This window comes from Diadema setosum, chromosome 15 (genome assembly GCF_964275005.1).
Source record: "Diadema setosum chromosome 15, eeDiaSeto1, whole genome shotgun sequence".
NCBI classification, from domain to species: Eukaryota; Metazoa; Echinodermata; class Echinoidea; order Diadematoida; family Diadematidae; genus Diadema; species Diadema setosum.
Genome location: NC_092699.1, coordinates 11,743,123 through 11,767,875, shown reverse-complemented (window position 1 = coordinate 11,767,875; position 24,753 = coordinate 11,743,123). Strand labels below are relative to the sequence as shown.

Sequence of the window (24,753 nt, the reverse complement as noted above, 5' to 3'; positions counted from 1 at the left end):
GTTCAATATGGGGAAATAATGAAACACTAAAATCAGAATAACGAAAAACAAACGAAGCGAAAAAACTGACCCAGCAAATGTCATTATTATAAATGAGAAGTTTTTTTTTTTTGCGGAATTAGACATACTTGTTGGTCAATACAGGAATAGGAGTGGTGTTTCACATTTGAAGAATGTTTCTTCCCAGTCGAATGATACAGGAAGTTTACATGTAGAGGAGTTAAACTTCTTAAAGCACCAGTAGATACAATGTACTTGTGTATCAGGGCCACAAACTAACCCATTTTTTTCTAGTACTGGTTGACCGACCCGTCTGTCGGACCAGTAGTATCCCCAGTTTTTCCATAATTTTACTGCTCTGATACTTCATTGTAACTACAGCTGTACACAGCCCTGTATATACACTGTATTCTGCTCTATATATTATATTGTGTATAATTTTTCATTTAACAATGGAGGATTTGGCTTTTAACTTCTTGCGAGATACTAAGAAACCACTTATGAAATAATATCTCAGAGCATATCTACCATTCTAAAAGTTTATCAATGAAAATCAGTCTTGGAAATGGCTCAGACATCCACAAACAAAGAAAACAAAGTAAAATAAAGTGATTCTAATAAAAAAAGGGTACTAACTACCTTATATTAGGACAATGAAATGTCAATATATAGGGGCCTAACTATTAACTACCAGTCCCGAGGCCTTTGTTAGAATGGGACTTCCGACAGTAGATTGTAAACAAGAACAATACCAGCACAAGCTGATCAGTTGTTGTGAGGTGACACTTGTATCACTTGTACTCTATTAATATTCCCAGTAGTACACAGGGCAGTAATCAGGAGCTGAACGTCACTCAACTTGGCAAGTACTGACTTTTATTAATATCACTGATTACTTTGTTTGACTTAAGATGGATACAGTTGTATCATGCTGGCATTGGGGTCCTATATATGATAAAGAATACACTTGACTTTGACATCAGTGTAGGCGAGGGAATAAAACACTTGGAGCTATAGCGTCGCTGGGATGACAAAGACCTTGTATCTGAAATATTGGTGAAAATTACTTTTTTGAATTAATGGTCAAATAATGGGTTAAGTGAGGTCCAGTCCAAATCCCAAGTGTCTTACTCCAAAAGAGAAGCCACCGCGACATGTCAAAGGATAGGCTTTCCCATTCACTGTAGTGCTTTGACCGGCATGTTTTTTGGCTCTCCTGAACATTTGACATTTTGTAGATATGAGGTCTTGTCACCCCAGTGATGATAGGTACATGCATGTAAAAAGAAATCAGTAAATGCTGTGCAGTGAACATGCTGGCTTATCCAATAAGTAAAGCATAGAGGCTCTTTGTATTCATTTAACACATTGAGGAGGGCTGATTTTGCTACTACTGCGCTTCCCATATCGTCGCTAGGGCGACAAGACCTCGTATCTGCAAAACGTCAAATGTTCAAGAGAGCAAAAAACATGGCAGCCAAAGCACTATATCGAATGGGAGAGCCTTCCCTCTGACATGCCGTGGTGACTTCATTTTTGGGTTAAGACAGCTAGGATTTGGACAGGACATCACTTAACTGATTACCTGACCATTAATCTAGAAAGGTCATTTTCACCAAAATTTCAGATACGAGGTCTTGTCGCCCAAGTGCCGATATGTTATAGACACCTGCATGAGTATACTTTGAGACGAGTCTTCAACAGGTGAAGTAAACAGCTCAAGAGGTGAAGTACAGAGCAAGTGTGTTGTGAAGCTGGGCCAAAGGCCACATTTAGTTAATTGCAGTGACTTCAAGTTGAAGGACTGTAGCTGGCAATCAGCCCAGATTGAGTGAGATATTGTTAGAGGAAAAGTTCACCTTCATTAACATGTGGATTGAGTGAATGCAGCAATATAAGTAGAACACATCAGTGAAAGTTGGGGGAAATCTGACAATCTGTTCAAAAGTAATGAATCTGCACAGTCACTGCTGGATGAGAAAACTACTAGTACTACACTCACAGTACAGTAAAATGATGTCACTAATATGCCTACAACGATATAAGGAAAATATAAAGAGAATTTCACAAAATTTTACTTTTTGAAAAGAGTAATATTATTCCCCCTTGCCTTCTGAAAGAGCAAAGGCAAGTGTCCTTTATTATGCGAGAAAAGTGAAAATACCTTGAATTTTTCCATATTTTCTTTATATCGTTGCGCACATGACATCACAAGCTGTAGTAGTCTCATCCAGCAGTGACTACATGTAAGCAGAAACCTCAAAAATTCATAACTGTTAAACGGATTATCTGATTTTCCTCAAACTTTCACTGATGTGTTCCATTATTGATATTGCTGCATTTACTCAATCCACATGTCTGTGAACGTGAACTTGTCCTTTAAGTATTGACATCCTTCGTCTTACCCCTCTGATTATACGAAAGACAAGTGATGCTCTCAATGAGGTTTGTAGCATGTGATAATAGCTACCCATGGCTACATGCAAAAATCCCTTATGAAAATTTTGTGGCCCTCGAGTAGTTATATGTAACATACAGAGACTTAATTCTTAGTATTGCAGTGGGGATTAAGAAGGAGGTGGGGGTCAGAATTAATGAGACTGGGTGACTTAATTTGCACTTAGACAAGCAGATTAGATGATGAGTCCTGATACCCAGTTTTCTGTGATTCACTGGCAGAGAATTATGATCTGAAATGTTATATATATATAGAGAGAGAGAGAAAAAAAAAATTGTATATCATACAATGTAGATTCAGTTGTAGCTATTGTTACTTTAAAGCATTACAAAAGTGATTTTGGCAGTACTACATGTACGTACAGTCACAAGCAATGATCACAAAATAGTACTGTGGATATCACATTAGCCTGCATATTCTTCTGGAAATCCTTATCAGTCTCATCTAGGGGCACTGACTTTGCAGCTCACCTTCAGGAGAAAAAGACTTGCAAAGAAAGTGATTTACTTCAGACATCATACAGGTCATCCTGTAAAAAGTGAAAAACATGCTTATACTTCATGACACCACCATGACAAATTTTCACAAACTTGGCCGACAGCATTCCAAAGGTGATCAGTTTCCAGTTCAAAGTGCCAGCACCCATAACTTGCTATACCAAGTTCTTTGATACAAAATAAATACTGTACATTTTGTACAAGTGGAAATCTGCAAGAATGCTAAGAAGTTGAACTTTTGTTACTTAGGCAAGTACTTGTACATAAATATTTAGGTGACTGCTGGACCCACAGGTGTACATCACAGGAGTTATACAGCCCATGAGTCAAACAGCCCATGAGTTCGACACTGGAGCAAACAAGGCCCACGAAACTGGCAAATTAAGCCCAGCGTTGTTATGTCGAACTTGCTGGCTGTTTTTTTCCAAATGTCACTCTGTAGGCCTTATTTGCGTAGTGTTTGCGTCGTCATGGGCTGTATATTGGGTGCTGGTCTCATGGGATGACCCCAGATCCACTGGTTCTCCTTTTCAGCATGCCATTTTTTGATAACCTGATTTGGAAGACAGTTTTACATTGATAGCTTAAATATGAAATTATGTGCATACTTCTTTTGTTCATTTGTTTAAAAATATCCTGAACGTAGCATTCTACAGTGATGGAAAGTGTGAACCACAATACAGCGACTAACGGCAGCCGACAGAAAGTTGGCGTCGCTCTCTTTGGTGTCGGCCGAGCGGGCCTCATTCATGCCCGGAATCTGGCAAGGAATCCCAGGGTGAAGCTTCGATGGATTGTGGAGGAGAACGTGGACCTCGCGAACGGCTACGTCGAGGAGCTGTATCTCTCTGACACCCGCGTCGCGACTAGCAGTGGGGTTGAGGCGGTTTGGAATGATGAGGAGTGAGTTTGAGTGGACTGATGTGTTGTCAAATTATCTGATGTGTTTTCATTCAATCGTTCTGAGAACCCCCAAACTGAACACTTTCTATAAAACAAGAAATGATAGAGATAAACTGCTAGGTATTTATAAGCAACGCTGCATGCTGGCACTGGTCCGGCAGTCCAAGACCAGTAAAATTCACTGTTAGACCAGTAACTTTTCCAGGAATGGACAAGTAAAAACATAGAAAAACTGGGTACCTACTGGTCTGATAAATAATGTAGGCCAGTTCAGTTGAAAAAAAAAAAACGGGTTAGTTTGCAGCCTTGTTTTTTACATTTGTGAATGCCTGCAGTGTCAAATTTGTTCATGTCAGATACGGGGATGCTCTCCTGGGCCCCATCTTATAAAGACTTCAAATCAATCACAAGTCCCTAAATCAATCGCAACTTGCATTGCAGCTCTCAATAAACTTGTGATTGATTTCTATCACAAACCTTTATAAGACAGGGCCCTGTTGTGACCAAATTCTTGAGGGGGGGGGGGGGCAGGGGAGTAGGGGGACCAGAGTGAGGGCCAATTTTAGCATTTTCCTCTTTTTCTCTAAAAGGCACTGACCTCAAGGTCCCAAGGGAATCCAGAGCCCCAAAGATGGGGAACTTCTCATAAATATTTTCCTATAAAATCAGAAATGATTTGATTATTAAATGCAAATTGTACATTAGTGCACTATTGAGGGAGTGTACTTTCAAGTTTGTTTTGGGCAGATCTGGCACCCACAGGGCTGGGACCTATTACAAACACTGCAGTTTACCTGGGCCCTGTTTATGAAGAGTTAAAATTGATTTTATAGTCTATTTCAAATGTAAGTCTATTGCAGCCTGTGTGGTAAGGAAACTTAAAATCGATTTTATCTTTTGATAAAACAGGGCCCTTGGATGATACAGTGATTAAATTTCTGAAAAATCACCTGAAAATTTACCAGGGATTTTGCCTGTAAGGCTGTGGGACTTTTCATACTATATTGTGCATGTACATATGAAATCCCATATGAAATCCCCAAAATAAGCCTGAAAGGGGTATTAGGTATTGGTAAGTACCAATCCACTTGATTTCAGGGCTGCCAACTCTCACGCATTGAGCGTGAGACTCACGCAATTCAACCAATTTTAACTGTCTCACTCTGATAAACGAAATCTCACGCTAAACCCCCAAAATGGAATGTACATGACTACAAAAATAAATAGTTCTCTAAATTCTCTGATATTCTGAATATCGATATGCCCAAGCCCGAAATTTTGTGATTTTCCTGCGCGGGTGTAAAGCTTAACCAATAATAATCTTTTTCGGTTCGCGCGCAAAGATGAGCTATTGGATTACGATTGATTTCTACCTATACCACGTGAGCGTAGCTTCTACTTTTGGCAAAGTACAGTACATGTATGGCTATGACGTGTGATTTACATCGCTTTACGTACACTGACTGTGTACGTTGTACATACGGCCGCACAGCAGGCCGCCAGGCGCTAGCCAGGAGCTCGCTCCGCTCCCTTGCAGTGTCTCACGCCAAAGTCTCACTCAAGGTTGGCAGCCCTGTAATTTATGTTTGTTGTTGTAGGAATATATGGGTCTGTACTATCAATACCATTTCTTGTCCCTGTTCTGTACAATATATTGCTGGAGTGATACTGATATTGCTTGTTACCTCCGCCAAGGGGGGAGGTTATGTTTTCGTTACCATTGGTTTGTTTGTTAGTTCGTACGTTAGTTTGTCCTTGTGCAAAATAACTCAAAAAGTAGTTAAAGGATTGGGATGAAACTTGCAGGAGAGGTTGAGAATGACACGAGTAACAAACGATTAACTTTTGGTAGTGATGCGAGAATTTTGGGGGAATTTATTAAGGATTTTGATATTTTGGCAGTTAGGGTCAATGAACTTGGGAGTTCAGGCTGTGCGTACTTGAGGTTTGCATGCGTGCACTAAAGTGCGTACTCTAGTTTCGGCTAGGGCGAGGCGCGCCGTGCAGTTGAGGGTTTATGACGTACAAAGGCTTCTATATTGGGAAATCGGGCGACTCTCAGCTCACAATGCTGTAAGTACGTGTGGGTGGAAATCACTGATATCTCTATGGAAGAACATAACAAGATCAGTGGTGGAAATGAGCTGCATACTTGACGGAGGTCTGCGCTCTCAGAGTGCTTCTCTAGTTTGATTATTTGATACATCATGCCCCTACCCTTGCTGGACATACATACATGTATACTGTAGGGGCCTACCTGTAAATCATAGAAGTTTTGAAAACTGTAATAATTCTCACTTCCAGGGGAAGGGGGGGGGGGGGGGAGGAGGGTTAAAGTGATTTATCCCCATCCCCCCCCCCCTGATTTTTTTTTTTCTTCTTGTGAGCAGATTTGGAGAGAGAAAGGGCAGCCAAAAATTGGGAGACTTTTCTTTTTCTTTTTTTTTGCTTGTCATGACCCATCATCATTTGGTCAAACTCCTATTACCCCCACCACCACTTTGAAGGGATAGTACAGTTTTGGTTGAGACCTAATTTAAGGTTTCTAACATTTTTTTGATGAGATAATGAGAACCCTCTTATGAAATATGAAAGAGCATGTAATTCTATTAGGAATTCAACATTTATTTGATGAAAATTGGTTTTGAAATGGCCGAGTTATCCAAAAATGAGCGATTCTGATTAAGTGTGGGACCCACACTTTATTACAATCGCTTTGTTTTACTTTGTTTTTGGATGTTTCAGTCATTCCAAACCCGATTTTCATCAAATAAACTTTGAATTCCTCTTAGAATGGTATGCTCTGTACTATATTATAGGTGTTTTCTTGGTATCTCGCAAAAAGTTAAAAGCCTAATTCTCATCTCCACCAATACTGTACCACCACTTTAAGCCAAAAGCTGGATATTCCCCTCCCCTTTGCCTGCACCCATGTCTCTGTCTGTCTTGTTGTCTTCTCACAAGGACTGCAGCCATTGTAGTGTGCGTCCCAACGTTTCTTCACGAGAGTCTGATTCTTGCCGGACTCAAGGCGGGTGAGTTGTCCTGCTTCTTCTCTGCTTTATATTCACCGTACTTTAATACAGAAACAATCAGATCAAGGACCAGAAACAAATAAGGGGCTGGTGCAGACGGGCCCCCAGTGAAGCCCTACTTTAGAGTGCTCAATCAATGGTGTTGTGCAGTCTGCTTGGCAGTAGACACGTAGACATGACTACACGACAGCTAGTGTGGAGATTCATTAATTTGTTGTAAGACATGCTCGTCATTGAAGCTTTCCAGTGAGTGCGCATGTTACATTCTGTTTGCTTGTGTGTGTGGATATGTGCATCTTTTTCGTCTTCTTCTTCTTCTTCTTCTTTGCGGGGGGGGGGGGGGGGGGGGGGGAATGGGGTTAGACATCAACAATAACAACTACAGAGCTCTGTATGATGATTAGGGATCAAGATAAAGCTCACTCAGATTTAAAAGGAAAAATGCAGTTTGAATAATGACTTCACATTGTCAAGTGTCACAAGGGTGGAGCTAGCTGATGGATATTTTAAGCAGTTTCATTGTGTTTGTGTATTTATTGGCTTGCTTCTTTTTCTTAACCCGATGAGGATGAGCACCGAGTATACTTGGGCAAGTGTCTATGGGAAATGCGTGTTGTAGCAAAATCAGTCCATTCTCAAAGAGTTAGATTGTCATTTGATATTCTGATAGCCTCATAACCAGAGCTAATCCCACTCAACCCAGCATGTGGATTAACATGTCTATTACAATCATCGTTTTCATGTAGGTAAGGCAGTTTTCTGTGAGAAGCCAATCTCTTCCTCACTCACTCAGACGAAGCAATGCTACCTCAAGGCCAAGGAAGTCGGGAAACCTCTGTATTGCGCCCTCAACAGGTAATTTGTAATCAGTGTACAACAGTCCTACAAATCCTCTCATAAATGTATTGGAGATCAATTATGGTTCAGGAAATGTTACCAAAAAAAGTAAAATATGAAAATGTTTACAAAATTTATATCTGTTTGCTCTGATTGCAGCTATTAAGTGACAAATATTGTCCTAGCATAAAGAAAAAAAATACAAAAAACATTAATTATGGGCAATTTGTCAATCAGTTGCAATGAAAGACCCCCCAATAAAAAAATAAACAAAACCCAAGACAAACAAACAAACACATAAAAAACAAACAAACAAACAAACAAACAAACCAAACCTAAATGTAGAGTGACATTAAAAAACAATTAAGATACTGTCTAAAAGTGCCAGCACTATTTTTTTTTTCTTTTTTCAGGCTCATGCAGGTTCATACAAGTACCAATGCAATGGTGCATCAGCATAATATAATCACTAGTTAAATGACTTTGGCAGGAGTTCCAGCAATACAATAAGTTGTTGCTCTTCCCCTCCCTTATATTTCAGAGGTTAGAGGTTTTAAATCTGTCTCATATCAGGGGCTACAAGTTAAGGGCTGTACTCTAGAAAACAAAATGAGATCCACCCCCTCCCCCCTCCTCCTTAGGTGTATGTATGCATATAAAACACACACACACACACTGGCATTCACACATTTTCAGACACACACACACACAGACTTGAACATGTTTCAGGCTAATCCCTACAAAAACGAGAGTGGAGAGTGAGCTGGGATGAGTGCATTCTTTGAACCCTTTTGTCAAAGAGCCCACAGAACTAATGTAACACACAGAAGAGAGAGAGAGAGAGAGAGAGGCACACACACACAATATACATGTACACTGAGGTGCGAGCACACATACACACAGATTAGTGTAGAGCAAATCCAAGAGTTAAACTTACATCTCTACCTTACAAACAAAGATTGTACTGCCCCAGATCTACAATGTACTTTTGCCTCTTCCCAGGAAGGTGTATCCTTGCTCTTTCCCTTTTTGTATAACTGTCAATGTGTACTCAGGAAGGTTACGTAATAGCAATATTTCCTTACATCTTTTCCCACGTACCGCCTTGCCCTGTGCCATGGTTAAGTATATCCTTTTAAAGGGATGGTATAGTATTGATTGAGATGAGGATTCTGCTTTTAACTTTTTGTGAGATACTTAGAAACCACTTAATGAAATGTCTAAGAGCAAACGATTCTAGAGGAATTCAAAGTTTATTTGATGAAAATCAGTTTGAAAATGGCTGAGACATCCAAAAACAAAGTAAAACAAAGCAATCCTAATAAAAGATGGGTCCCACCTTTTATTAGGATTGCTTTATTTTGAATACTTTAGCCATTCATTTCAAAACCAATTTTCATAAAATAAACTTTGAATTCCTCTTAGAATTATATGCTATTCCATATTTTATAAAAGGTTTCTCATTATCTCAAAAAAGATCATCTTAAAAGATTTGGAAACTGAAAACCCCATCTCAATCAAAACTGTGAATTAATCACTGACCCTCATAGTAAACCACAGTGGTACAAAGTTTTTCCTTCTTCTTATTGCTGTTGTTTTTTTACCATCAGGAGATGTGTTCTTGCTCGTTTCGTTTTGGTTTTGATTCATGAGGAGAAGTGTGGGATGCATTTGACATTTTGGAAGCTTATACTCTGCACTCCATCCAGTGGTACAACTTTCAAACTTTACACATCAGTTTAATCGGAAACTGTATTCCATTACGTTGTAAGTCTTCTTCTTGTTTTTGTTGTTGCCATGCCGGGGATGCCCCCCCCCCCTTACCTTCCATAGCTGTACTTCTCTTTCATTGATTTTGTGTCATATCTCTGTTTTTCGGTTGATCTCTTCGTATCCGGGCAATTACCCCCAGAGGGCAATTTCCCCGGCTAAATACTGGTTTAGTGGTAAGATTAAAGTAAAGATTAGGGTTAGGTTTAGGATTAAGAGTTTGGGTTAGGGTTAGGGTTAGGTTCAGGATTAAGATTAGGATAAGGGCCACGGGAAGGGTCCGGGGTAACTGCCCAGAGGGTAATTGCCCTAGACCTGATCTCTTGTGTATCATTTTCTAATTATGTGTTCACATTTTTGGGGTCTCTGCCTCTTTGTTGGTGTTATTATCACCCCTTTCAAAATAATGTGACATAGCAGGGGCATACCAGTTGCCATAGCAACATTTCTAGTTTATACCACTGCTACACAAACTATCTTTTGTGCACAGTTTTCTCCTTGAGATAGAAGTGTGTGGGATACTGTTTGAAGTATCATTCATCAGCTGAAATTGCTAATCAAATTCAAGTTGGAGGATTATTCCCTTATCTCGCCTAGATCTCTCTTTATATATAAGTGACTGTAAATCACAAAACTAACAAAAAGTCACACACGCTGACTTTGTGTGATGACTCAAAATAGGTGAAACGGGTCAACCTATACTGTAGTCAATCTTGAGTTTTTCATATTGTTTGAAAGAACAATTCTTCAACATTTATCTATTAAAGGTTTAGGACCATAAACCAACTGGGAAATTGTGTTTGTAGCAGTTTTTCTAGCACACTTTTTTTTTTGTAGAATAGTGGGATTAGTTGTTCATAGAGCCCCATTTTCATTAAAAAAAAAAAAAAAAAAAAAAAAAACCTTTACGTACTTTCTCTTTCAACTGTAACAACTGCTACTTGGAATTAGTCATGGCTAGAATGTGTTGATAGAGCATGAACAGTTTCAGCTTAAGCTGATTATTCTTTCATTGTTGTTCCTATGAAGTTTTACATCCTGCTCTTTTTTTTTCTCTTTTTTCTTTTTTGTCCCATTCGTTGCACACAGCACGGCTCATGGTCAGATTAAGTGCATGAATAGACCCTATACTTCAGAGCCTCTTTTCTCATGCATACTTTTCCAGAGTGTGTGCTTTCTTTCCAATATGTAGACAGAGTCCATTTGAATTGAGTTATACATCACTGCAAAGCTTAAAGTCTGCTCCTTCAGAATATGCTCTTAACTGAAAATCAATGCCTTTTGACATTTTGTTGGTTTGGTGATGCAGGGTCACATAGAATATGTGATATACATATGTATATATGCAAGAATTCCATACATATAGTTTATGCACAATCTTTTTACGTTCTTTCTCAGACTGATGATGAGTGTTTTCTATTTCTACCCTTTTGAACACCCATATTTCGTCACTGGGGTGACAAGACTTCATATCTACAAAATGTCAAATGTTCTGGAGAGCGAAAAAAAACATGGCGGCCAGAGCACTATAAATGGGATAGCCTTTCCTTTGACAAGCCTTGGTGGCTTCATTTTTAGGGTATTAAAGACAGCCTGGATTTGGATAGGACATCACTCAGCTGATTATCTTATCATTCATCCAACAAAGTCATTTTCACCAAAATTTAAGATACAAGGTCTTGTCACCCCAGCGACAATATGCTCTCTATATATCGCTATATCTCTCTCATTTTCTTTTTGTCTCCTGCCCCATTCCTTGATGTCATGGCAACACTCCCCCCCCCCCCCCGAGCCCCATCCTCCCTGTCTATCCCACATCAATTGTCTCCCAGTAACATTCACTCTCTACCCGTCCATCTATTGAAACTGCCCATCTACAAAATATGTATTAGGTTCACCGGTGTAAGTGAATGGAATTCAATAAGTACTGCTTTGAAATGCAGCACAACTCTTTCTAGATTTAAGTGCTATACTGAAGCATTCTTTCTTTGAACAGTTAGCCAGGACTGAGTAGTATAGTAGTATGTATACTGCATGTATGTGTGTTGTGTGTTGTGTGTGTGTGTATATATATATATAATTAAGTACATATTAATGTGATGGTGTTTTGTTTAGTTACTTGATTTCACACAGAATCACTTGTAATATATGTTGCTAGTATAAAGTATATTGTACTTTCATGTGTAGGCAACCTGACACCAGCACAAGATACTTTCAAGTCTGCCTGGCTCTCATTGTAAAGGCCACTATTATATGTTTTTGTGTTTTATTTTGCCGAATAAATGGCCGAAACTGGCCTCAATCAATCAATCAGTCAATCAATCTATCTCCTTCTGTGACCACAGGCGATTTGACCCTGCCATCCGGAAGCTGAGGAGCAGAGTCCTGAAGGGTGAACTGGGGCAGGTGCAGTGCATCAAAACTACCTCCAGAGATGCCCCCTTCCCACCTGTCCAATACCTCAAAATTTCAGGTTTGCATACTCTTTTCTAGCCTAATTGCAACCTTTGGAAGTTTTGAGCAAGACTGCATTCCTCCCTTTCGTGTACGGAAGTAGGTACAATATTACTGTAAAATCAGAAATGTTCGCGTGCAATTTAATCTCGCAAGAACCACTATTTGTGAAATTGAAATGTTTCAAAATGTTCAAAGTTTTGTCTACACCGTATGCATCGAATGCCAGTGGCAATTCGCTAAAATTTAATGCCACAATAAAGGCTGTCTGCTCCAAATTGCAAAAGCTTCATTTTGCAAATATTTGTGGTTTTTATAGTAATCTGTATGATTCATGTTAATCGAGGTATTTTACGCCCCTGCCGTGAAGTTAAATTTTGTGGATGGTGTATTTATAAGAATAATTTGAGTTTTAAATTCAAATGACACTTGGCACATATATATGTATGAGTGGACGGAGCTGTGTCTATCAACTTTTCTTATTCTGTCAATCTCTCAATTTCCTGCTAGTCATGTGACACTTTTGTCTCACATTGTCAAGATGTAGTATAGACCTATTTATAGAACAGTGTAAGAAAATGGAGACATTTCATTTAAGTTATTCTTTGTATCTTCATGTATTGATATTTCATGTGCATCTAAAAACCAAATAAGGAATACTCTGCAAGATATAGGAAAGTGGCACAACAAAATTTGGTAATTTTTTCCCCTCACCTTGCCAAAAATGACTGTCAAATCAAACTGTAGTAAAATATGGTTTTGCTCCTGCCGATAGCCCTCAGGTATATGGCAGTTGTGAAGAAGATTGATGTAATGAACTGCTCCACAGACTCCTATCTGTTCTCATGCTCTTTTTGATACCACCGTCTTCATACTTTCATGCTCTCACTTTGATACGACCGTAGGCGGTTTCTTCCATGACTGCGCCGTGCACGACATCGACCTCATCTGCTGGATTGCAGGGGAGCGCCCCGACACTGTCTTCGCGCAGGGCCACGCCTTCCACGACTGCATTCGGGAGATGGACGATGTGGACCAGGCCAACATCACGCTGAAATTCCCGAGCGGTATCATGGCAGCCATTGACATCAGCAGGGAAGCGGTTTACGGCTATGACCAGAGACTGGAGGTGAGATGGTGTCCACATTTGCAGACAAATTTTGTGATACTGTAAAACTAGAAATATTCGTAGCACAGAAATTTTATGAACAGTTTCAGCATTTAAAAACTGTTTTCTCTAGAAAGTAATGCTGGTCACAATCATATCATCATGGTATATAAATTGGTGAGGTATGATGGAATTGGCTAAGGAGTCCCATCATAGCTGTGTTGTAATTGAAATATTAATTCATTCACATTAACTTTCAGCATTAGCACCTTCGGCATAAAATTGTTCAGTTCTCAAACTGTCTAATCATACACAATATACAGTATATTTTATAATTTCTATGCTTTTGAAACATTCACTAGTCTACAGTATATGGTGCATGTATCTCCTCTTTAACTCATGTTTTTAACATTTATTATGATTGATGTTTATTTGACAGTAGTCTGGATTTGCATTTTGAGGTAGAAATAGTTCCAAATAAAAAAAAAAATAGAAAAGGAGGAGATTGTATTCTACCATCAGGAAAGTGAATTTATCTATCAGATAAATAGTATTTCTCCATTTCATATTTTTTCAATTCTTGTTTGCATGTCCTTGACCGTTCCCGTGTACTTTCTAACTTTTTTTTTTGGTCACATCATAACATTGTATGTTCAATATTTGTGAATGGTTCTGTTTGGGTGATCATTTTTGGATGACAGTTGTGTTTGTGTTTGTGTTATATGTATGTGACAAGTCCATGTCACAAGGAGTGAAAAGAGTCTAGAACATTTTCACTGACACATAATCCTTCATGTCAACAATTCTATCCATTGTACGTAGGTCATTTAGGCAAGCTATTCCTCAACTTTAAAGTGTGGAAGTTGAGCCCAACATTCATGCATTCCTGAGGGAAAAAGGTAAGGAGTGTTTTTCTCTTAAGGAAAATAACAAACAAAACCAACAACAACAACAACCTCCCCCACCCACCCCCTTTCAAAACAAAAACAAAACAAAAACAAAGCAAAAACAACACAAAAACAAAACAAAAACAAAACAAAACAAAAACAAAACAAAAACAAAAACAAAAACAAAAACAAAACCCTAGAAACAAATCCCAAAGTCCCCAAAACATAGATAGTGTCATTCCCTGGGTGTCTCCCCAGCAGCTGTGCGGTCGGGTAAATCTGCGTCCGCAAAGACCACACCTTTGTGTCATTTGTTTGTTTGTTTGTTTGTTTGTTTGTTTGTTTTGAGAGATGGTCACTGCATTGCTGCACACTCCATCCATTTGAAACGTGCTAGTGTGTGAATGTTCAGCATGTAATGTTTTGTTTTGTTTTGTTTTCAGACAAGGATACTCCCAACTGTACTCTTTTTTTTTTCTTCATGATTGAATCTTTGAAGTATCTCATTGATTGTCAATGTAGTATACATCAGAATACTGAATATTGAAAAATCACCTAAAAAATGAGTTGGGAAATTTTCACAACATAACAATTAGCAGAAAAATCTAAAAATCACACATTCATAAATCAAATACTTCTTTTATATCACAGAATTCTATCAATTGGTACAAACCTGAGACTGATACATGTTGGCAGTATGAGTTTTAAAGTTTGGTCTAACCATCTCCTATGTACCCTTCATGTGCCTACTGTAAAATGAGGAATGTTCGCGTGCATTTCAATTTCGCGAATTTCACGAGCGCCAAGATTCGCGAAATTTAGATGCATGTGAAAGTTTTTGTCTGCACTGTGCATTCAATGCCAATGACAATTTGCAAAAATTTCACGCCGCGAAGAAAGCCGTCGGCTCTGATTCGCGAAATTTTCATGCCGCGAATATGTTATGTTTTACAGTAATGTGGGGGTACGGTATAACTACCACTTGTTAAACTGTTGTTAGTGGCATTCAAGTAATTCTACCCCTAACCAAGAGATTAAACTAACCCAAAGTGATAAATCCTAACAGATGAAGGTCTCGGTGTTTAGATGCAGACAGCCTACTCTACAGTATGCCCCCCCCCCCCAAAAAAAAAAAATTGCAGTCGGATTTTCGCATCGATAACTTCCGATGTGATATAACCGTCTAAATACTACATGTACTTCAGAGTCTGAAAATACAACATCTGAGCTATAATATGCAGAAAACCCCATTCAATTTGGTTGAGTGGTCACAGAGATGTCTATCATTGTAATGCATGTCGTCTTCCAAGTTAGGCCATGGGATGCTCTTGGAACTTCATAATGTGTGAATACAGTAGACAGAACTTGGAGGGAAGGGATTCCTGACATACTCTACAAAACTCCTCATTTCTCTTTGACCACTTGAGCAAAAATCGGATGGGGTTTACTGTAGGGTGTGGGTAATAAGTTATAGTTTCATAGCCTGAAATTTTATTTGGATTGATTCACTATTTTTAAAGTTATCATTGCGGAGGGTCCTGTTGTATTTTTTTTATTTTTTTTTTTTTTGGACATACGGTAGTGTAGCAATGGAACAGTTCCCTGTGAAAACTGCAGACAGCCTACTACAGTGTAGCAATGGAACGGTCCCCTGTGAAAACTGCAGTGATGCAATAAGGATCATTAGGATGACATTTTCAATATTTACAGTATTCAGATAAAGGACCGCTTTTGGGGGGTATTGTTGATATCATTGGCCCACTTTAGGGATCTCAACTCCATGCTACGACCTTAGGAGCTTGCTGCGGGGGTCATAGCATGGAGTTAAGATCCCAAGGAGCAATGATATTAAAGGGATCGTACAGTTTTGGTTGAGACCTAATTTCAGGTTTCTAACATTTTTTGGTGAGATAATGAGAAACCTCTTATGAAATATGAAAGAGCATGTAATTCTATGAGGAATTCAACGTTTATTTGATGAAAATTGGTTTTGAAATAGCTGAGATATCCAAAAAAGAGTGATTCTAATAACGTGTGGGACCCACACTTTATTACGATCGCTTTGTTTTACTTTGTTTTTGGATGTTTCAGTCATTCCAAACCCGATTTTCATCAAATTAACTTTGAATTCCTCTTAAATCGGTATGACCTGTACTATTTCATTAGTGTTTTCTTGGTATCTCACAATAAGTTAAAAGCCAAATTCTCATCTCCACCAAAACTGAACTATCCCTTTAACAATTCCCCAAATAAAAGCGGTCTAAATCTGTTTTATGATATACTGAATATATACATAGTCAATCACGGTTGTGCTAACCAGTTCACTCATCAGGCAGTGCCATAGACAAGGGTCGCCTTGTGCGCTATGGAAGTCGAGCATTTTCAGCACATGTACACATGTATGAGTGTATACTGCACAGGTACATTGTCGCACAATAAAGAGGGCAGTTTTAATAGTGCTGTGTGGTGGTTTAATATTGGGCAGTTTGGAACTATGAGGCTGCAGGCAATCATTGAGCGTGTGTCAAAAAAATCAGAATCAAGAATTTATCAATGAGAAAAGACTCAGGAACCATCTCTACCAGTCAGCGAAGACCATGCTGTTGGGCATTTTGATGAATAAACAAGGCATAGAAGAGGTTGAAACATGTGGACCTTGGTCTTTTGGACTTTTTTTCCATCCTCATATCATTGTAATTGGGTGTGTTTGAACGCTCTCGTAAAGTTAACTGTACCGCACCATACCCACACCCATATGGAAAGGTTTTTGGCCAAAAGTACTAAAATCATTCTACAGCTGAGAGTGCACGCTGCCCGCACACACAGAACGCCAAGGTGCACGCTTTGAATTATTCATGAGCCTACACGGTCTGCCACACACGTCGTGCACACAGCAGTGATACGGACTGGTCCATTGTCGAATATGGGTAAAATGCTGCAGAAACAACATAGGGGCAGTCATAAACATAGCATTATATGGGTTAAACCTACATTGACAACATGAATTACATGCTTTTCATGAAATTGTTTACATTATCTGCTTTTTGACTGACCACACACTCACACACACACACACTCACATATACGCACACACTCACTGAGGTATCAATCATATATTGCTAACAGTCGCTTTCTGGTCATGTGCAGCAACTTCAGTTAATTAATAGCAAAACCCAAGTACACTCTAAAAGATGCACAAATAGAAACTGAAAGCTGATGTAGTGTAGATTCACAATCATGTTGGAATGTGACCACTGCAAGTTCCACCGGCACTGCGCTGCACTGTGCTTCATGCTCCACTCGCGGTTACCTGGGCACGTTCACCCCCATTACACAATGGTGCACTCTGCGTATATGTGCTTGCCGAGAAAGATATGATCATCGAACTTCATCGAAGAAGAAAATTCCCGTTTTCTATATCTTCTCAGCAACATATAAAGTCATAACTGGTACAGTATAGGTGGTCAGTTAATACAAGGGTTCACCGCTGACTTCAGGAAACTTAGAAATGAGAAATACAATATCCAATTTACGTTATAACTCACGATATATGAAATCATAACTCGTCCAAATGCAGCCACGAATAAACAGTGACCGTACTGACGTCATGTTTCATATGATAATGAGCTTCTCTATGTCGCTGATTGTGATTGGATTGAGGACGGGACCTTCTCAGTTTTTTGCCAATTCCGACAAGACCTACAATCCAATCACAATGAGTTTGACATATATGATAGAGAATTTTTTGGCGCATAATATGGTAGAAGCCACAGCTTCATGTGCCATTCGGTTGCGGAGATACAGCCTTTCAAATAGGGAGGTATCACTGCATCACACGGCGAATACTTCAGGAAGTGTGTACAATCCTATGGGGCAGTTATTCTGAAGTGAACTCACAAATCTGTTTTTGAGCAGCCAGTCCGACGTTATTAGAAGTCCATTTATCTTCTAATTTTAGTATTCTACAGAAAAATGTCCTAAGACTAGAAAACCGCTAGCCACAAGTCCACGGACATTACTTACTTTATGATATTTTTCCATTAATGACAGTAAGTCGGGTTTTGCTTGTGCGTCTCCATAGGTTATAACACAGGGTGCGCGCGCGCGTGTTCTGTGTGTATTAAAAGAGACAACCTTTCCATATGGAGGAAGGCTCGAAGGCTCCTAAATTGTACCCTACCATACTGAACTGAGCCAAAAGTGAACCACTTCCCGATGTGCTCCAAAGGGAACCAAGCGTTTCAAAAGTTTGCATGTGAAGAATGTGCATAATATGCATATACGTCATAATGCAAAGAGTTCATTCTCTTTGTTCGGAACATCTGTAAGGAGTTTGAGTGCACCAGGTGAATGACCCTGATGCTACAAAGTGCGTGACCCCCTCTAAAAATAACTTGCGAGGTTCGTTTTCTCCACAAAGCGCTCGAACGCTCCAAATCTGGCACAGTTCAGTACTGTACGCTTCGATTGGATCACCTTGTGATTATGTGTAGTAAACGTTCAGTTTGCTGTGGTTCGCTTTAGAGCACTCGAATTCACCCATTGATTTGATGTGATATGTTACAAATAAATATATTTTTTTATTCACCTTGTGATCATGTGTAGTAAATGTTTTCGTTGAATATATCCAAGGCACTTTTTTTTTTTGGGGGGGGGGGAGTTTGGAGAAAATCAAACATCTGTGCCTCTAAACACAAAAACAACAGAAAAGGGGCTACACTACATGCATTAAATTCTTGTGAAAAGTATGGGTCTCTCTTGTGAAAGTGGAACAGCATAGAACTTCATTGGAAAGATATAAGTACAGCTATAACATGAAACTCCAACACTGGCAGGAAAACACACTGATACATTGTAATGTCATCACATGTCATAGGCGGTGTTCACGTGCTCAAGAGTGAACTGAACCATATCGTGCCAAGCCAGCAGATTAGGAGTGCACATTGAAACATTTTATGGAGATAGTTTTATGGGGGTCACACATTTTGAAGTAACGTGGTCATTCACATTTTAATACGTGCTTACACTGCATACAGTCATCCTATGCTAAGAGTAATCGCACCTTTGTATTTTGATGTGGTGTCTTTAATACACTTCTCATTTCAACAACTTCTGGTTTGGTAGGCTTCTAGACTAGTCTGCGCTCGAACGCTCTCAGGCACTTTATGGCATTGTATGGTACCAAGAATAATTTTCCTGGTATCGTATCTCTATTTGCTTTGTATTTTTACACCACTGCTGCATCTTTTGTGTAGTACATGTAGATTTCCTCCATACAGAAGTGTACAGGACACCATTTGAAATAGCATTCATTAGCTGAAATTGCTAATTGAATTTGAGTTGGAAAATTATTTCATGCTGTAAGGTATGATATGTTTTTTGAGCACAGATCACTGGCAAGTGGTCCTCATGTAGCAGGGTAGTGCCTACACTTTAGAGCCCTTTTTACAGTCGTGTTTCTTAACCCCGTACTTTCTCCGACCCAGGACTATCGTTAATCCCGTACCAATTTTTTCAGCTTTTTACACTCGCCAATAAATCCCGTACTAAGCTCTTGTCCTACGCTAAAGAGAAAACTGATCTTTTTACACTTGTATTTCTTAGTCCTGTACTTTCCAAACCACATGAATATTCATGATTACGCTGTGCACTGTACAAGTACACGCACGCACTGGCAGCACTTGATTACCTCATTTCTGATTGGTCAGTGGGGTCAGACTTCGTCTCCGTCACTTAGCCCCGGATTATTTCTTCGTTCTGTTTACACTCGCTTGCTTGGCACCGCAATTGTGGTGCTAACCCTGTTTTTTTGCAGAGCCAGATAGTACGGGATTATCGGTGGGGCTAGCCCACTTTGGCAAAAACAAGTGTAAACAGAAAGTGGGCTAAGGAAAGTCCAGTACCAACGGTGGGGCTAAGGCCCCCCCCCCCCCTTAGCCCCACCGTTGGTAAGGGACTAAGCAAAAATTTGCAAGTGTAAAAAGCCCTTAGGAGTGTTCAAGTGCTCCTCTGACACAGGTATGGTATGCCACACCTTTTAAAAGGGAGCTTTTGAAGGCATCAATAATGTTCGCTGCAGGGGAGACTTTTTTTAATCAATGGATGAAATAGCACACATCACAACATAGTTATCTACTGTTTTCTTAAATATCTTGTGCTTTACAATCTAGAGTAACAGCAGTTATTATGAAAGCTTTAGGGCAATGGTAATGTATAGTATGTTTGTGTAAATTTAACCCTCTGGGTGTGGTGTATGTTTTGTATGCATGAGACTTTAATGCTCCATCTGACCTCAAAGCTGTTTATTTCTCTTTAAAGGTGCATAGTCCCGGTAGTGTAGAGGGCACTGTTGATGATACTGCCGATCACCTTTAGCATTGATACGAAGATTACCAAAGTTGAGCTGTCATCAAGAGTAAAGTACGTAGGTGTTGCTAAGTAACGTTGCCTTCGTTGTCTTCTCTGCGCATCGCGCAGTCTGTAGTAATGCCAGGGTGCGTGCATATGTGCTTGTTATTATGACATCACAAAAGAAGTTTGCTAAAGCTGTAATCCCCCTCAGCTGAATCATGAGCCAAACTGTGAATGGACCACTGACTACAGTGAATCAGACTTCTTCGGACTCAGGGAAGTGGGTCACAGCGTAAGCGCTAAAGATGAGTCGATAGCGTAGGTCTCTATAGGAAACTTGCGCCGTTTGCCTGCGTACGCATTTGACTAAAACACTGGGACCATGCACCTTTAATATGTCCACCATCACTTTGACCAGTATGCAAAGTCTGTTGTGAACACACATTTATTACTGTGTATGTATCCGGTAGGTTGAAGTGTCTGCATATAGCAGTGAATACAGTGCACTCCTGATATAACGAAATTCCGGTTACAACGAGGTAAAAATTCAGGCCACAGCAATATCAGCCCTATATTTTTTATTGTTTATTTGTTTGGTTATAGCGAAATTTTGATTATTACGGAAGAAAACTGCTGATCCCGAGGACTTTGTTATGACGGGAGTTCACTGTACCTTAGGTATATACCACTACAATGTATAATGCATCCAATGACTGGGATGCATGAAAACAGTTTGGCTTCATTCCAATCTCTTGACAATAATCACTAAACCCCAGACGAGACAGCTTGGTGTGCATTTAGGATTTAGGTTTAATCAAACCCGAGGCAAACACAACATTTGATGACAGTGCACCAGGGCTGAGTGTGTACTGTCAGAAATGCCAGCTCATCCATGGTCCTCAAAATCTACACAATTTAAGTTTGCAAGCCAGTAGTTCATTTACCCCATTGAAGAGTACAAATCAAATACTAGTACCTTAGTACCTTTAACAGTATGTCTAGACATGTTTGGCAAAAACAGTTAAATTTAAACGTACACGGTTATAATAAAATTCCCGTTAAAACAAAGTAAAAATTCAGGATGCAACATTATCCACTCTATGTTTTTTAGTGTTTATTTGTTTGATTATAATGAAATTTCAATATAACAAAAGGAAACTGCCAGTCCCGAGGACTTCGTTGTAACAGAAGTTCAAGTTATTTCAAAATTTATCTTCTCTTCCCATTGGCAAGCCATACTCTTTGATTACACTTTAGGCCTCATCCAGGCCTAGCACGAAGAAAAGTTAATGTCCAACAAGGCAGCTGTGATCTTTTATTTTCATTACTGGATGCATCCAGTAGAGGTGAAGTGTTTTTATTTTGATTAGTATAATGGTTATTTTGGTTGGGTTTTTTTATGTCTTTTTTTCTCTATAATTCAGGCATCCCACACTGCTGTTTTCTGTATGGGATGCAAATGAAATGTTCATGCACAATGTTAACCCATTGAGGACAGGTCGCTTTTGCTACAACATGCATTTCCCATAGAAACCTGCCCGAGTATACTCGGGACTCGTCCTCAGTGGGTTAAAATGTTGTGCAGTGAGCCACCCTGATTGTAAGACAGGACTTTGCATGGAGAATGTGGAAGGGCTGAGTAGAGGGCTGTCATCTCAGACAGAATTGAGATGTGTTACATTCTCTCTCTACTCTGTGTCCCCCCTGAACAGGTGCTAGGGTCAAAGGGCATGCTGCAGACGGTCAACCAGGTGGACTCACCAGTCACCTTGCACAACGAGAAAGGCGAGAACATGGATGCGATCCAACCGTCCTTCCCGGAGCGCTACAGCAGGTCATATGTACTGGAGATGGAACACTTCCTCGACCTGGTTGAAGGTATGGAACCCTAAATTAATCACATGAGGGCAATTAATCACATGAGGGCAATTACCCCCCAGTTAAATGCTGGTTAGTGATAAGGTTAGAGTAAAGATTAGGTCTAATGTTAGGTTTAATGTTAGAGTTTGGGTAAGGGTTAGGATTAGGTTCAGGATTAGGATTAGGATTAGGGTTAGGGTCAAGGAAAGGGACCGGGGTAATTGCACAGGGGTAATTGCCCAGGGGGTTATTGCCCTACCCCCAAATTACTACTCGTGTGTGTACAGTGGTTAGATTTTTGAGAAATGACCCCATTTGCAAAAATCAGGCATACAGTTGCCGAAATATACCACATATCTATGACCAGCATCTCATAAGTGGCAGTTTCCAATGATTTTTGTGCATGCAATACAGTAAATGGGTTTTTGAAGAAGTATTGCCGAGAGAATGGTTTTTCTTTTTTATCCTCAGATAACATACCTTTGGACAATAATAAACTATTCTAGATAAAAACCAATGAAGAACAAGATATGGAAATAAAAGAAATATAAATGATAAAACAAGAAGTTAATGTGTATAGTAATTGGGAAACAAAAACAAGAAAATTATAAAACAAAAGAGTCTCAAGTTAATGGATAGATCGATTTTTTATAGTGTTGAAAGTGGTGATGAATGGTATAATTATTGGTGTCATCAGTAGATTTGAGTACCCAAATATAACTTTCATTCTTAATTGCTTTTGAGCATGCTGATTCATGTCGATTCATAAGTTATGTTTGACATTTTTCAAGTGGCATTTATGCAATTTTGTAGGAAGGGTGAAAAGAGAGAGACAATGATGTTGATGAAATAATAGGGCTGGCAGGTCGAAGAACTAAGTCGAAGATCTCTGTATATGGGTATTGAAATCTGTCATTTTCCTGCCATAACACTTCAGCCAAGAGTTTCTACTGGCAATAGGACTTTGTGGGAAGGGTAGCCAAAAGAAGGGTTGTGTGGATGCAATGAAAGGGATGAAATGTCTTAGTTAAGGTCCATAGTTTCAAGAGCTTCAACTAGAAATTCTCAGATGCCATCCATGATAGAAGTAAATATTCAAATAATTGTAGACAGCTGGGTTGAATTTCTAGAGTGAGTCCAATTATTATTGAAATGCGATTAGGAGGTGAGATGCAGGTAGATGCAAATGAGTCTTCTTCTCCTCGAGTCATCTACTCTGCATGGAATGTCAGATTCTTCCAATATACTGTATACGCCTAATATTTTGCGAGGTTTTTATTTCACGAATTTCGCAAGTCAGGTGCTATTCGCAAAATTGAAGACACACAAAAAATACTGACTCTGATCCTGATGTGAATGTGACAGTACCGTGTACACTTCTCTGTTCAGTACAGGACTCAACGATCGCAATTTTAACCACTCGCAAAATCTTCTGGAATTCCTGATTCGCGAAAATTTAGACTTGCGAAATATATGGCGTATACAGTAATCCATTGTTGGGTGCACTGCCTGGCACAGGGCGTTAGAGCTGCCAGATCTTCTTGTGTGTATAGACTCTGGTAGAAGTGGGCAGACAAGGAGATGTTACATTAGGCCCGTTCACACACAAGGGAAAAAGTGCGATTTAAAAATCGATTTTCTTATCGCGATCAAAATTTCGAAATTTTTTCCAGTGTGGACAGAAAAATCTCACTAATTACCGCGATCCTTATCGCGATCCAACTCGCACTATTAGTGCGATTTTTCAGAATAATCGCGATTATTTTGCCAAGCGTCGTGTGTGTGAGCGCGATCGAGATTCGGAAATCGGTATTTTTAGTCCCATCGTTTGCAGCGCGTGCGAAACTCTATTGGGACTGCGGGGTCAGTCTTCGGTCATGCAAGATTTGCGCATGCGCAGTTTGGCCACTGATATAGTCTGCTCCTCCCCACACAGGCAGGTGTTGTCATCATTCTCACTAGACCCCCACTGTGCTAGGTTGTATTTGCAGCGGCCGACAGCACTTCTTAGACAATTGCACCAAGTCCAGGAAGGCCATGCCTCACTGGAGCCTGATGATGCTAATGAGTAATAACACATTTTTTTTTTATTTTTTTTTTTAATCAAGTACTCGTCTTTATTAATATTACCCTTTTCCCACTTGTATTACAGGCAAAACAAAGGAGATTGAAGTCACTATGGAAGACACGCTATGCACATCCTGGATCGCTGACCTCTGCGAGAGCTCTCTGCATGAAGGAAAACTCATGAAATTCACTGAGCCTGTCTGCTAATTCAGCTTCATCTCTCAAAGAGGAGATTTTATATACTGTGTAAGCTGTTATTTTCGCGAGGTTTAATTCTTGAGAATTTAGAGAATAACTGTTAGACTGCGAATTTAACAATACCTGAAAATGTCGTCCATGCGCTAGTGTGATAGTGCACTTACGACAGCTTCATGTCAATTCGCGAAAACAGCATCACGCAAAAATGTCCATGACCTCGTAATTTGCGAAAATAACTGTATGTGAAAATAATGACTTATACAGTATACAATCAGATGCTGTATTTTGAAGAGGGTTGATGTATATTAACCTTTTAACAAGGTGATTT

At 39.5% G+C, this 24,753-nt stretch overlaps 1 protein-coding gene across 1 annotated transcript; it reads left to right on the top strand.

Moving 5' to 3' along the window:
* Positions 1-3,613: 3,613 nt before the first annotated feature.
* Positions 3,614-24,471, top strand: LOC140238522 (myo-inositol 2-dehydrogenase-like). The gene is made up of 7 exons (XM_072318426.1): positions 3,614-3,858; positions 6,823-6,893; positions 7,640-7,748; positions 11,846-11,973; positions 12,860-13,083; positions 22,013-22,178; positions 24,313-24,471. The coding sequence occupies exons 1-7, from the start codon at positions 3,614-3,616 to the stop codon at positions 24,432-24,434; spliced, it is 1,065 nt and encodes a 354-aa protein (XP_072174527.1). The 3' UTR covers positions 24,435-24,471.
* Positions 24,472-24,753: the final 282 nt, after the last annotated feature.

Coding starts and splice junctions, on each gene's coding strand:
- LOC140238522 (XM_072318426.1), top strand. CDS start 3,614: ATGGAAAGTGTGAACCACAATACAGCGACTAACGGCAGCCGACAGAAA. Junction 3,859..6,822: donor GCGGTTTGGAATGATGAGGA/GTGAGTTTGAGT, acceptor TCTTCTCACAAG/GACTGCAGCCATTGTAGTGT. Junction 11,974..12,859: donor CCAATACCTCAAAATTTCAG/GTTTGCATACTC, acceptor ATACGACCGTAG/GCGGTTTCTTCCATGACTGC.